This window comes from Athene cunicularia (genome assembly GCF_003259725.1).
Source record: "Athene cunicularia isolate RWA chromosome Z unlocalized genomic scaffold, athCun1 chrZ_part1, whole genome shotgun sequence".
In the NCBI taxonomy this organism is placed as follows: domain Eukaryota; kingdom Metazoa; phylum Chordata; class Aves; order Strigiformes; family Strigidae; genus Athene; species Athene cunicularia.
Window position 1 is genome coordinate 24,922,005 of NW_020799142.1, and position 14,499 is coordinate 24,936,503.

The 14,499-nt window shown below is 43.2% G+C and overlaps 1 protein-coding gene across 1 annotated transcript in view; it reads left to right on the forward strand.

Annotated features, from left to right (window-relative positions):
* Positions 1 to 14,499, forward strand: part of PDZD2 (PDZ domain containing 2) — a 139,605-nt gene that overhangs the window by 74,919 nt on the left and 50,187 nt on the right. The window contains exons 3-5 of the mRNA XM_026865822.1: positions 9,925 to 10,067; positions 10,695 to 10,827; positions 12,953 to 13,120. Of these exons, the coding sequence (XP_026721623.1) occupies positions 9,925 to 10,067; positions 10,695 to 10,827; positions 12,953 to 13,120 (444 nt within the window). The remainder of the gene's footprint in view (positions 1 to 9,924; positions 10,068 to 10,694; positions 10,828 to 12,952; positions 13,121 to 14,499) is intronic.

Consider the following 14,499-nt stretch of genomic DNA (forward strand, 5'->3'; position numbering starts at 1 on the left):
ACTTGGCATTGCTATCGCTATGTATAAACAAATCTGCCAGGCTGTTTGCTGGTATGTAACCCTCAGTAAATATTGTACCTGTCAATTAGCAGGCAGCATTTAATGTTTACAGGTGGTTAAGTTATGCTGCAGTATGTTTAGCATGAATCTAAATGCCCTTTAAAATGTGGCAATTCAAAGCAGCGAGGCTCTGTCTGCCTGACACAAAGATCTCAAAAGTCTGGAAACTAGACCTGACCTTGGAGAGGTCCCAGGCCGGCTGCAGTGGGAGTCATGGGCAGTGATTTAAGACCAGGCAATCTCTGAGCAGGAGTAATGATCCATCACATCCTGGGAAGATTGGGGAGCTTAAAAGTTTACTTCTTTTGTTCAGCAGCCTGAGACAGGGTGATGTTTTGTAGGCTGGTAATTATAAAGGCACAGATGAAAGAGGAGCACTGGGAGAGGCTACTGGAGTCAGCTGAAAAATGATAAAGAAAAGGAAACTCTGAGGTTTCCTCACAATATACCAATCTTGTGGTTTTACTGTGTTTACTGGTAGGACAGAATCCCTCAGTTTTCTTCTCGGTTTCTCTGTCATGGTGTGTTTGGAAGAGCTGTGGACTGCTTCCTGAGCTGTTCAGCCTGTAAGGCTTGCCCAGAGGTGTCCAGTACAGCTGTCACAGTCAGGGATCACAAGTAGGGCTGTGAGGGTTGCAAGGACCCAGGGTTATGAGTGTGAAGGGTGGGAGTGTTAGTTTTCAAGAATTATGTGAACTGATTCAGAACTCACTGGCATGACAAGGGGCTTTCATCAATGAAGCCAGAAGGTTGGCTGGAGATGAAGTAAACCAGAGCAGACTGGCCACCTTTGCTTCCTCCAGCCCTGGCAGGATACTCTGAAAAATCCTTCTGACATGAGCCATTAAAAGAAAAAACAGGACACCTCCAGAACCCCCCTGAATCCTCCTGTTTCTGTATGAGAATCTGGATAACAGGGGATTGAGATACACGCCCAAATTTTACAGTCGCTAGTGTAAACTGTGTAAAGGAGACTGGACAGAGTAAAAGTGCTTTAACAGTGAAGGGAGGCAGGTGGAGAGGGGCTGGGTGATGCATTTGGATGTTTCTCCATTGGGAGAAATATATGGCATGGGAGGAGCACAGGGTGTGCACCAGGTCTCCCAGGCTGGTCGTAGCACTGGGACTGTGGTGGGACGCCTGTCCAGGATGGAAACAAGTCAGCGTCTGGTGGCCTCATGAGGTGTGTCTGGTGTTTTTGTGAAGTTGGCTTACCATCTATTAAAGGGAGGAGGGAAGGCAGGAGGATGTTAATGCCTTGCCTGGCAGAGGTTTTGGGGGGGATCCCTAAGTTACAGTAGTACCTCAAGTTCTTTGCGCAGATGTTGTTAAACCAAATTACTCTGCAGCGGGTCACAGCTGCCAGAGAGCATGCCTAGCCAGCTTTGCTATCTCAGAAACAAACTGAGCCCAGCTTACCTAGACCACAACCTCTCCAGACTTATGAGTATGTGTATGTAAAAGACCATCCATGTGTATGTAATATATCTTTTACATACATGTGTATGTAAATGACCATCCAGGTCTTTGCTGGCCAGCACTTGCTTTTATATTGCTGCAACTGCACGGCACTCAGTTACGTTTTATCAGCAACTCTCTTTTTTTGTTTGGGCCTGTTACTGCTTTCTTATTAAGATGGCTTGTTTTGGGAAAGGACGAATGCATTGCATTGCATTTTGCTTTGTAGTTAGGAAGGGCTGACAGCCTTTCTATAGCAGTATTTACTAATTAGCATTGGAAAATGCCAGCCTTACCTTGTGTTTTGGTTAATGGAAAATGTTCCTTATCTTGCCAAGCAGAAGAGGTAGGCTAATGGCACATTATAGGAATCAAAACATGACACTTGAGATAATATACTGTCTTTAAGCATTTTATGCTTTTTTTTTTTAGCATGATGGAGAAAAATTCTCATCCACTTGCTGTATCAAAATGAAAACCTTGCTGTGAGCAAGGTACTCCACTGAAGCTACGGAATTGCTTTACATCAACTTTTTATGGCAACCTAAGCAGTAATTATTGTTTCGTCTAGGCTTTTATGAGACTCTTACATGATGCATGTTTTAGATATAAATAACTATTTTTTAGTTTTTAATGTAGACACCTTTAGTCATGTAAAGGCCTTCCTTGGAATCTGTTTCTGCTCTAAACGTCTTTTTATCTGTTTTGTTTTCTTCTGACTTTCATTAACATGAATCCTGGGGCTATCTACTGTCTTGAAGTTTTAAAGTGCACTGTGATAAGCAAGTCTTCCCTCTCTTTTGCCTGTTTTGGGTTGTAAACTCTCTTAGGGACAAGGGCTGTCTTTTAATTGTAGCTGTACAGCAGTGAAAACTTGTCCTTGCTTTTGCTTGGGGTTTTAGGAAGTGCTTTGATGTAACTAGTAGTGAAATTACAGTTAATTTTTTTTGCTCCCAGTTATGTTCCACCTTGCCATAAAACAACCATCATCATAACTTTCTGGGGTTAAGTCTCACCCGCTGCCAATTTTTTTCAACTGACTTAAGGTTTTGCCTTTCTTTGCTGTGATTTAAGCAATAGCTGCAGCTGTGGTAGCTGTAGATTTTGATCTTGAATAGCAATCTGTCCTTTTATTCTGGTTTTGGATTGCATTTTCCAAGGGTGTGGTGGAGGGCTGGTGTAGAGATACTCTGATAATGAATAAGTTTTAATGTGTCGTCTTGAAATGGGGTCCTCACTCTTGAAAATCAGCTACCCCCAAAGGCAACAGAGATATGCATGAGGTGGTGTTACGGGAGCTCTCAGCTATGCTCAGCTATCACAAAATGTAGGTGAGAGCACCAGTATGAAAACACTTCCCACTTACACAGAAAGTGGGGTTTTTTTCTCTTTGTGTACGGTATTAAAGATACAGCAAACCACAGCTGGAATGCAAAGGACTGGCTCTAGCTGAAATGTAAGTTCACATCATTTTATGTTCTAACCATTAAGTGAGAATGTTTGAAACTAAGTGGACATGCCTAAAAATAGGGTGTGCTATTTGCTTAGGTGCTATAATATTTCAGGTGTTAGTCGGGTTTATAAAGCTACGTATGCTTAATTTTTGAGGCAGGGTGCTGAAACCACTGAGTAAACCCAAAGGATTCCTGACACTGACAGATGTAATACCAGTCCCCATGAGAGATCCCTCTAGCTGACACAGGAGAATGGTGGCTTATTCTACGGTGGGCTTTAATCTACTGCAGGCAGCGAGACAGCAAAGGTGTTTTCTGAGAAAGTTCAAACCAACCCACCATTCCCAATAGTCCAGCAAGAGAGTGAGAGTGGGCAAGATACTCAAGGGAATGCAGACACCTTGTAACCCTTAAAAGCCTGAGATCCCCATGGGCAATTGCTGGGCTGAAACCCCCCAAGGGTTGGGGATAACTGAGAAATCCTGTGGCTGATCTTCGCAATAAAGCTTCAGTTGACGGCAAGAGAGGAGCAGCCTGGAGAGGTGCAATCCAGATGGTGATGGCTCGGGATGACAAATGACTCCAGCAGATTTTTGTAGGGGGTGATGATGTAGTTCAGGTGCTTGCAATGGCTGATAAAATGTTTAAAGCCCTTGCCAAGGAAATGATGTCAACAAGCAGTCTGTCTCGGGAGATGGATCCCTGGGGGTCTGCTTTAAGTCGCAGAATTTTCATCCACTCTGCTGAGATGCCTGGTTTTTGTATTTTAATTATGTGTTTGTGTTTGGGGGAGGGTATGTTTTTGCTTTTGACTGTTCCCCAGGCTTTATCCCCTAGGACGCTTGTCTTTCCATGGGGAAAGTACTCACATTTCAGTGAAAGGATGCCAAGTGTCTGGCGGCCGTTTGTCCAAACAAGGCGACTTGTTAGATCAGCCGTGGACACTTGAATGCAATCACAGTTGTGTCTGTACTGCTGGCTCCTACTTATTTTGAGGACATGGAAAGTTCACATGGTCAACACTGTGTAATTCATATTAAGGGCTACTTGGGGTTTGGGTTTTTTTCCTCTCTTTCAAGTGGTGTAGGAGACACTGCATAGTTTGCATCAGCCAGAGGTAGAAGCCAAAGGCTTCAGGGGCTCAGTGCTAAAAAACTTTCGTAGGCAGTAGGGATATGACAAAGAACTCTTGTCTTGGTATAATTTACTGATAAAGGAATTTAGATTTTTTTTTTTTCCCTTGCTTTTGATTTGTCTTGGAATTGTTTAGCTTGCTTGTACGACAATGAAAACAAAACCCAAGGTAGCAGATGAAAGCAGGAGTCCTGCTGTCAGATCAGCCTTAAAAATAACCTGGGCAAGATCAGATGAAAAATATACTCATTATCCACTAATGAAACAATTACTTTGTTAAGAATCTGCAAAAATCAGATTTTGGCATGATTTTCTGGTACTGAGTCATTCACACTGATATTTGTGATGTGAAGAGTGATGGCTTTTGACTGTAGCTTGAGATTGATGTGCTTGAGCTACTCACCTGGTATGTGATCATGCAAGTTAATTCCCCAGCTACTGATCCATCTCTCCCACTTGACTGCTGGGGAATGGGGATAGTGGGAGGAGGCATGATTTGACCCAAGGTGGGGCAGGCAGCTGGTAGCAGTGCTTTTAATTTACCCCACATCAGTGAAGGATACTGGGGAGTGGTATACTGGTATGGCCACCTCGGTATATTCCCTGTCCCTGTAGAGGAGGATGCTGTACTGGTCGTTGCTTGAAGGCAATTGCTTATATGCTGGTCTGAATGTGGTACACTCCTGTTTGGGAGATTTTTATGCTGATTTTCAGCTGTGTGAGATTAGCACATTGGTTGCCAGCTCTTCTGAAGCCTATTGAAGTAATATTTTTTTAATGCATGAAACTTAAAACTTTGTCTTAAGTGTCACATTTCCAAAGCAGCTTTGTGGCCGGTGAGGAAGAGTTCACTGTTTGCTTCTGCTGCTCCTACAGGGAAAACCTGTAAAGTTTGTAAGTGGGAACCGGTCCCTGAAGACAGACCGTAAAAATCCACGTTGAAATGCGGGAGGAAGGAGACATGCCGTGGGCTGTGTTAGGGCCCATGGCAGTCAGTGTGTGCATACAGACCTTGCACGGTTATTGGTATTCTCATCAGGTTTTATCTCTGTTTTTATTTTAATATTGTTACATATTTACAACAGGTTCTGCTGAATTGCTGCTGTGACAGAAAGTGCTTTTTTGTAGACAACTATTTTACATTTTCCATTTTACAGTCTGGCTTTTTAACTACTTACTGTGTTTCTGTTTTCCATTTGTTTACACCTTGCTCCTGCCAAGCTTTTCTTTAATACAAGATTTCAAAGCAATTTTTCCTTTGTATATATAGATTTGCAGCTTCTTGAACACGGCACAGTCAAACCCCTTTAAACTCCCCTGCAATTAGCTGGTGAAAGAAAAGGGGAAAGAATGGCTCCGATGTCTTTTATTTATTTATTTTCCTCAACACTCAGAGGAAAAACGTTCCTTTTTGTTTTATTAATGATGTGCTTATGAAATCAAGCGTTTGATGGTATGCACTTGGAGCAGGCAGAAGGCGAGCTTCCCCACGTTGTGCTGGCAGCGTGCTTCCTTTCTGATCTGTAGCACACTAGTTTATTCCAGATGTAGGCTAGCTCTGAAGAGAGGCTGCCTGATGTACAATGGCTTCACGGTGGAGAAAGATGGCCTGCGGGGACCCACTAGAAGTTGCCAGCTGTATTCTCTATTCTCACTTGCGGTCTGTTACATAAGATGACCTATTTTTTTCACTTGCGATTAATCCAAGTAGAATATTCATATTGTCTTTTTAAAAGTTTTAATTATTTGTAGCTTAGGCACTTTGAAGTTGATCAGCTTCAAGTGGAAAAATCTGGTCCAAAGGGCTGCCTGCTTGAAAGAGCCAAGTTAGGAGGTAAGTTGAGTCGCTGAAGAATGATGTAACTGCAGAGAACAAAAATCAGCCATTAGCCCAACTGCAGCCTGACTTGGCCATTTGTGGTTTTGCTTGCTATGTGAGAGAAGTTTAAAAAAATGTAGATCTGGAAGAGACTTCAAGAGTTGACCCAGTCTCATCGCCTCCTCTGAGACTATCTTTGTCAAATGTTGGTCCTTCATGCCCATGAAACCCTTCCATCGAGAGAAATCCATGGTCCCTCTGTGTAGGCAGGTCTGCGGCAGCTGCAGATTTACAAGCAAAGTCCATGAGTTGGATCTGGGCAGAGTTAACATTTGCTCCCAGGAGATAGGGAACAAATCTCTAAAGGGAAAATCTGGCTTCCAACTCCTTTGACACTCGCAAAGCAAGCATGGATGTCTTTCTGAGTGTCCATCTTGGCTGAATCTCAGGTGAATTGCATGAAATTTTCTGAACTGCCATATCAGGTATTCAGCCAATGTTATCTAGTGATTCCTTTCCACTTGGGTTCTCAAGTGTTTAGCTTTGTTATTGTGAGCTGCCTTTGGTCTCTTTATTCTTAAAAGTGACCAGAGCTGGGTATCGCGTGTTCCCTGGCAGCAACAGGAGCTCGTAGTGCCTCACTGTCTGTCCTAGCTGAAGATGTCTGGAGTTCGAGATACCTGTTTGGACTGGTGTCAGCACATCTCTGTGCTTTAGGCATGAAATGCTTTTGCATTGAGAGTTGTGGGTGTATGTGTGCAGATTTATTGTGTCACTTGTGAACAAAGCTGGGGGCATTAATCTGAGTCATTTATAAATGAAGTTATGAAAATTATTCTGAGAGAATGGAAAAGTTCAGATGTTAATAAGAATATGAAACCGAAAATGACGAAGCAGCAACCAGAATTATGCACCTGATCAGAGGAGACCGGTCAGCAGTTACAACTTGTCCTCCTCTGGGCAGGGATTATGCAAGCTCCAAGGACAGTGACATCAGACCTGCAAACTGCCAAATCTAACTATGCTTGGAGTTTCCCTTGGGAATTGTAAGTCTCTGGAGTGAATACACCAGAATCCTATCTTTCATTTAAAGACTGAGCTTGTAGCCTTTTTGTTTATGAAGGAAAGGTTGGAAATCCTTTAAAAAATTTGAAAATCAAAGACATGCTTCACTGCTTTTTTTCTTTTTTTAAAGCACTTAGACTTTGTGTTGTTGAACCTGGGAATCTCCAATAACTCAAGAAAACTAGTTTAAAGTAAAATTTAAATGCATTTACAAATTCTTGGAATTGGCACAGAGCTTTATTATGAAGGCTTTCCTGTGAAGGAGTCACATAAAATGTACATTCAAAGCAGCAGTATTTCCTAGCTGGTTGTGAAGTGTCCCATGCTGCTCTGTGCAAAGCAGACACCTGCTTTGTGGGGAGGTGAAGGGGATTCTGAACACCCCCTTTCTCCAAGAGGCCTCAAGCAAAGGCTAGCAATCTTCTTTTTAATACTTAGCTTTCAAAATCTTGGAGTGATGTACCTTGGAGGTGTATGTATATTGGGGAGCGGGGGCATTTGCTTTGTAGCATGTGGTTAAATGAAGAGCTATGAATGTTTTATGAAGAAGAGGGAAAGAACAGTGAGGGGATCTGATTTCCAGTCAACACTGCTTTGTTCATTCCCAGTGAAATGCATGCAGATGACCACTGGGGACTCCAGGGAAAGCTTTTTCTTACACAGGAGATGGTGACTGTGTCATTTGAAAATGAGTGAAAGAAATGTGTATTTGGGTATGTGCCAGGTGGTTTCGTTGTCGTTATTGTGGTGCATTCTGCTTGTCCATGTTCGGACTGAGTAATGCTTTATTTTGCAAGCTTTTGATTTCAGGGGGAGTTCAAGGGGAATAAGATGTCACTTGCATTAGGAGCAGTGGAGTCTTGCCTTTTGCTGCTATTGAGCGTTTTGCTATGTAAATGAATATTTAAGAGTAGGTCAATTAAGAATAAATCTGGGATTTTTTTTTTTAATAAGATATGTGATAGTAAGGAGTGCTGAGGAGTGCAAGCTAGGCACTGCATGTTGTGGGCCTTTGCATAACTCACATTCCAAAAAACTTATGCAAATCATTAAAAGCAATTTTATGACTTCATTGTTAAACTTTATTGGAGGATCTGCTTCCAAACTAGATTTAACAATGGGACACTTGGAGTGGCATCTTCTGAGGAGAATAGATGGTCATTGTTTCAGCGTGGGCTTGGCTGGGGGAGACAGAGAGATTGTATTTCTCTGTTATACTGTTTTCATTTTGGGTGCAAGGTACTTTATAGCAATAAAACCCCTCTGGAGCATTTTCATGCTGTAGATCAGTTCTGTTTTTTAAGTAGATAAATATAGTTGACTCTTGCCCCTGCATTTAACAGGGTGTCTCATGTATCACTCTAATTTATCTCAAAGTATTCTGTGTCCTGACACTTCCTGTGTTATTCAGCAGGAGATGGGCTTTTATCCATGCACTGAAGATCCCAGTTAAACCTGTTGAGATATTGCCTATGTGCATGACTTTCAAGTTAACAAACTACCCACAAGTGCGTATCTTTTCAGGCTCAAACTCTGGGTTACCTCTTAAGACACCTGGTTTGTTTTTCCTGTTTCTCCTAACTGTGGTCTAGGGGCTGTGTAACATCATTGTTATTATTTTTCACTTTGTTCCTAAGATACTGGTGTAGATACTGACCTCTTTGTGCCTGTATCTGAAAAATTAATCTTGCATTGTATTTAAAAGTTTCAGCATAGGGTTCCAGTGAACAGGTAAAAAAAGCACATTTTCTTCACTTAATAAAAGCTCTGATAAACAATGTTGGCCTAAAATCTGCAGGTTGCTGCCACAGCCCTTGGGTTTGCCGATATATTTAGCAGTTTCCCTTCTCAGAAACAAGCAGCAATTTCTACATGCTCTTCACAGTTTGGAATGAAATTTTAATCATCTTTGCTACTTGGGCGTTTGCGTACTGCGAGAGTGTTACTTGTGTGCAGAACAGACTCAGTCAGAAATAGCTGACCTGGAGCCTGGTGACTACAACACGTGGCCTAAAAATTGCCTTTAAATTGTGCATTTTGCTGTCTTGCAAGCCTGAAAACTTCCTAGGGTTTCTCATAATTGTGTTATCCTGGTTCTTCCCCTCTCCTGACAATTGCCTTTACGTGTCTTGCTTGCTTGTTTTTCTCTTTCCTCTCTTGCTCTGCTCATAACTGCCACTTATGTTTTCTTGTGCCCAGTCCTGCCATGGGAACTAGTTTTTGTTTTGCATTTCTGTATTGCTCTGGAGTTTGTAAAGCAGTTTTTCGATAAATATTTATAATAATTAAAAAATAATAATAAAGGTTTCCTAAACATAGCTTATTGCCTTGCTTATACTGAAAAGTTATTTTCTGCGGTGAGTAAATTTATTATTTACAGTCTGTACAACAGCTGTCCAATAAGAAATATTTGGTTGACAGCTGATAATTTGAAGCTGTATTTTCTCTCCTGTGTCTCAAATCCTGCAAACCTCTCTGGAGAGGGAAACGCTACTGTGTGATGCCAGTCTGGTCCTTGCTGCAATAGTAGCTGTGCTACCCAGTGTTCAAGGTCCCCCTTGAACAATGTCTTGCTCCTCTGCAGCCCTGCACATCTCACCCTTGAGTTTTGGCGAACAGGTTTGAGGCTACTGGTTGCTTCGGGAATGGTCAGGGCATTGTGAGCAGCACCTCTGTGTGCCTCAGAAAAGCTTCAAACAGCGCTTCAAGGAAGCTTCTACGTGCTGACCCTGCTCTGTGCTGCCTCCTCCTTTCTGCCTCCTTCGCTTGGACCACAGCTAACACAGCAAAGCTCATCAAAAACACCCATATGGCTTGAGCTATACAGATGTGTGGTGATGGGCAGCAAGGTGCTAAATAGCTCGCTCCTGTACCCTCGCAGCCCTCTCTGTGTCCAAATCCAAATTCAAGGACTCTCTGCACATTTTCTCTCAGCGAGAAGGTTGCCGCATATGGAAGATGCACATCCTGAAGGGGACGGATGGGCTGGGAATCCAGATAACGGGAGGCAGAGGGTCGAAGCGATCCCCTTACAGCATCATCATCACTCACGTGGAGGAAGGTGGCTCTGCACACAGGTGAGACAACAGCAGTGCCTTCGTGGGAGTAGGTGTGATAGAGCATCCATGGCCATTGCTGTTAGGCAGAATCATGAGACAGGTGTGGGGTTTGTGCCCTCCAGTTGTGTGAGAGTAGGAATATGGCACTTTAGCTTAAAAAGTTGTTTTTGTGATTGGTCACAAAGCATTTTCCAGCATGTTTAGTCTAAACTATAGACAGATCAAACATTTGCTTGGTGATGGAGCGTAAACCAAGGAGCCTGATGGCTTGTGGGGCCTTTTTCCCAAGTCCCTTTTTTGGAAGATGGGCCTTTCCCATGGGATCAGCAGTGGGTGAGTGAGAGTCATGCAATCCAGGGTGCTCACTGCCAGTGTGGGTGGGAGATGGAGCTCACTGAGGGCATGGAGAAGGTTTGAGGGGTCCCAGCCCTGCAAAGATGGTGAAATGACTCTGGTTATAACAATGATTTCCTGGGGCACCTTTCTGAGCCACTTTTTGGGGAAATAACACTGGACCAATGGATGCAAGCTTAGCATCAGACAGATCACTTGTTGTCTGTGCCTCCCTGTCCCACCACGTGCCACCAGAGCCTGGCACCAGGGAAGGACTACCCTGCAGCTCCATGTTCCCGCTTGTTTCTGCAGGGACGGCAGGCTGACAGTGGGCGATGAGCTCCTCATGATCAACGGGCAGTCGCTGGTTGGGCTCTCCCACCAGGATGCCGTGGCTCTTCTTCGCTCGGCCGCTGGCCTGGTGCAGCTGGTGGTCGCTAGCAAGGTACAGTCCTCTCCTTGGTGGTCTCCTGAACGTACATCCTCAAGTTTGTGCAGATGCTTCGTGGAAAGAGCGTTTTTCTGATAGAGAATCACATGTTCTTCCCTAAATTTAATGCATAGCTATGGGAAATACATCATTAGATGCCATAAATCTGTGGCAAATCAGCAGGGTATAGACCAACTTAATGATTTGCTTGTATTATCACTGTCGTTCAGTGTGCAAATTAGTCTGTATTTATTCATGCAGATGTTACTTAAGTTTTGGCCAAAACCATTCTCTTAAAATATACACTGACTGTTCTCAGCCTCTTCTGCTTCCTATCTGTGTAGCCTCCGTAGCTCCCATCTTTTGTCCTATCTGTGTGCCTGAGGTCTCTTGATGATGATCTCTTGGCTTGAGTTCCTTATTTTGTCCTTATTAATAGCTTGGAGTGGAGCTCTTGCAGATAAAGGAGCATGAAATTTCAGGGAAATGAGAGTGGAACTCATTTATCAGTCAGCCTCTTCATTCTGCTTTCATCACAGGAGAGGTTGAGAGGATATTACACAATATTTTGTCCTTTGTTTAAGAAAATCCTGCCCACCCTTGTTTGCTCTCCTCCCTCATCCACAGCCTGCTGCTTCCCAGCTTAGATTGATGCAGCTGTTTGGTGGAGAGATAACAGGCTCCTGAAAGTGCCCGGGGTCTCAGAGAAGGACCTGCCTGAAGGAGGGGGCATTGCAGCCTTTGGGGTGGTGGCAGGAATGTCTTGGACCAAAGGGACTGTTTGTAGACCTGCATTTCCAGGTGGAGCATGAATTGTCAGCAAGCCACTGTGTCAGTATATTTAAAATCTTTGTTATCTTCATCTTCAGGTTGCCCCAGCCAACCTGATGAAGGTGTCTGTGGGTTTAATGCCTGGGTGCTTTTATGGCTTCCTGGGATGCTTTATGCTTATGTTTTTCAATAAGAGGCTCTATCCCACCATATTCAAAGTGAAGAGCCTGTAACTTCTCTAACGTTTCAGTTAGACAGTGAGGTTCATTGAAGACCTTCTGTTGGCTTACAGCTTGCTATTAACCTCACTGGTGTTTATTCTGGAAGCAACATACCTTGACCCGAAGTAGGTACATTTTGTATTTCCTTTAGACATTTGGACTCTCTGCCAAAACACAAGGTGGTAGACTGCATAAATTTATCCTTAAAATTTTTTGCTTGGTCATGTGATGACTGCATCAAAATAATCATTGCGAAGAAGCTTGCAGCATAAAACTTCATGTTCCTGATCAGTCAGGCTGTGAATTTGTTTGGCCTGTGCTCTGTGCACTTGGACAGTTTTCATGTCTGTGGGAGGAGGACTTGGAAAGGCAAGTGGTGGAGAATCCAGCCTATGCCATGTTTCAGGCAGTCTCAGAAAAGGTGTAAATAGGTGAAGTGTTCCCCAGCAGCTCCCTCTGGGCGTTACTTGTTGGTGTGGGAAAGCAGCCTTGCAGTTTGGCCTGGTGAATGCTCTTGAACACAGGATTTGTTCTGAAAGCAATAAAACGAGAGTCTGTCTGGCCATTGCTTTTGGCTGATGCACATATTTTGTCCCAGAAAAGGTGCCAAAACTAGAAACAGATCCTGAAGCATCAGGACTGAGCTGGTAGAGGATCAGTGGGTCAGTTTTCATTTTGTTCTCCTACCTGAGGTTGTTGGTGTATTTTTCTTATGTGTGCAGATAGATAAATGTGTGAAGGGAAAATCCGTAGGGAGGTAGCTGAAGCACAGAGTGTGATTTGGGATGCAATGAAATGAGTAATGAGGTCTGTAAACTCTTGAGTCTGCTCACAGTGACATTTAATAAACCCAAAGTGGGGAGGAGCAGACTGCTGGGGAAGCGTTTATTTTAAATTCTCCTTTATGAAATCTAAATGTTTTAGATGTATATTGGCCTGTGTTTACTATATATGCACTTTAAGACCAGATCTGCTTTTTACAACTGGACCATTAAAGTTTGAGCACATGGAGGTGTGTAACAAGGGGAGGATTACCAGGGAGCTCTCACTAGGCAGGTGAAACGGAGCAGTCTCACCATGACTGTGGTGGTTTTCTGCATGTGATGTTGTCATCTTGATGTTGTCATATTTTGTTGTCTCTTGGGTAGGAATCTGCTGAAGGGGATTTTCTGAAGTACCCATCTACCAGTTTGCCAGACTTGCTTAGCACTTGCTCAGTCCCAGCCTCTGTCTCTTGCACTGACAATAAAGAAAATGAAGAGCCAGAAGAAGAAGATGTGAAAGGAGTGAATGTGTCTTCTGAAAAACTGGTCACTGTAAGTGTGGCTTTGGTGTGATGTATTTACTCTCTCCCTTGATGCACATCTGCATCTGTCACATTCTCCTGACACTGAGCAGGTCCTTGGGACGGGGCAATCCCACCCAGCCCTTCTTTGTGTGGGATGTGGGTGACAAGCTGAAACGGGGATGGCATCCTCCACAGCATCTGCCATCTCTGCTACTGTTCTGCAGCAAAGCAGCAGCACATGGAGCAGGAGCTCTCATGTCCTCCAAGCTATGTGGCAATCATGGTTTTGTTTTTCTCTCTGCCATTGGATTGTTATCCACCCACTTCTGCTTTTGTTGGATCTGATGCAAAGTCTCTCACAGCGCTCACGTGGTAACATGCTCTTCTTTCCCCTCCTTTTGTAACTAAACTTCTTTAAGAGTTTATGATCCAAGTCTTCAAGTTTTTATTTGCTCTGTTGAAGCCAACAGACACTTATGGTGGGAGGGATATGAATTTCTGGCTGTGAACTGTAACTGAAGTTCTGCTGAATAAATGCTGCCGGTTGATAATCTCACTTGCATTCCCTTCAGGGCTGCATTAAGCAGAGATTAAGTGGATTATTGTTATTTATTTGTAATGTAGCAGCCCTCTGAAACTTTGTCGGTGTTCTGAGCCTCTGTTGTATTGTATAGACAAAGAATAAAATTATGTTTGCTACTCTAAAGAGCTTGCAGGCTGGTTTTCCAGCAGGGGAAAGCAGGTGGATTCACTTGAAGCTTTTATCTTCTTTTTATTTCCTCTTCTTGTCTTTTTCCCCCCTTTTTTTCTGCAGCAATTATAATAAATCTCTTGAACCTTTGGACAGCTCAGATGTGATGCTGGTTTGATGATTTGTTTTGATTTTGTATTCTTATACTTCCCTTTTCTGAGCAAAAGACCACTCCCCATGATGGGTCTTGTGCTGTACTGATACTGGTGTTCATATCTGACTATTATCTCTGACTTTCTTTGAGTCTATACTTATATCAGTCCTCACTCTCACACATCTCTTTACTGTGACAAGTTTTGTTATTTCTGCACTGTCTTCTCTTCTGTGTGCCAGGGTGCCTTTTTGGGGGAGGAAGGAAAAAACAAATAAATGGGGGTGCTTAGCACGCTGATGACAGTGTAGTGTTTGTGTGCTAACTTGAGTGGGCACCTAAGCATTCTTTGGCTATCAAAATATTTTAAATGCTTCTATATATCATGCTTCAAATTCTGGTAGTTTTTCTTGAGATTATGGCTCAGCAACACTTAAGCATAAAAATCAATTTTGTCAAAACTTAATTATGCATGGCTTCAGGATGCAGCTCCATGACATTCTGGTGACTCTTTCAGCACATGGTTGGAGTTTTTTGTCACTTGCTTTGCTCCTGACTTTACAGC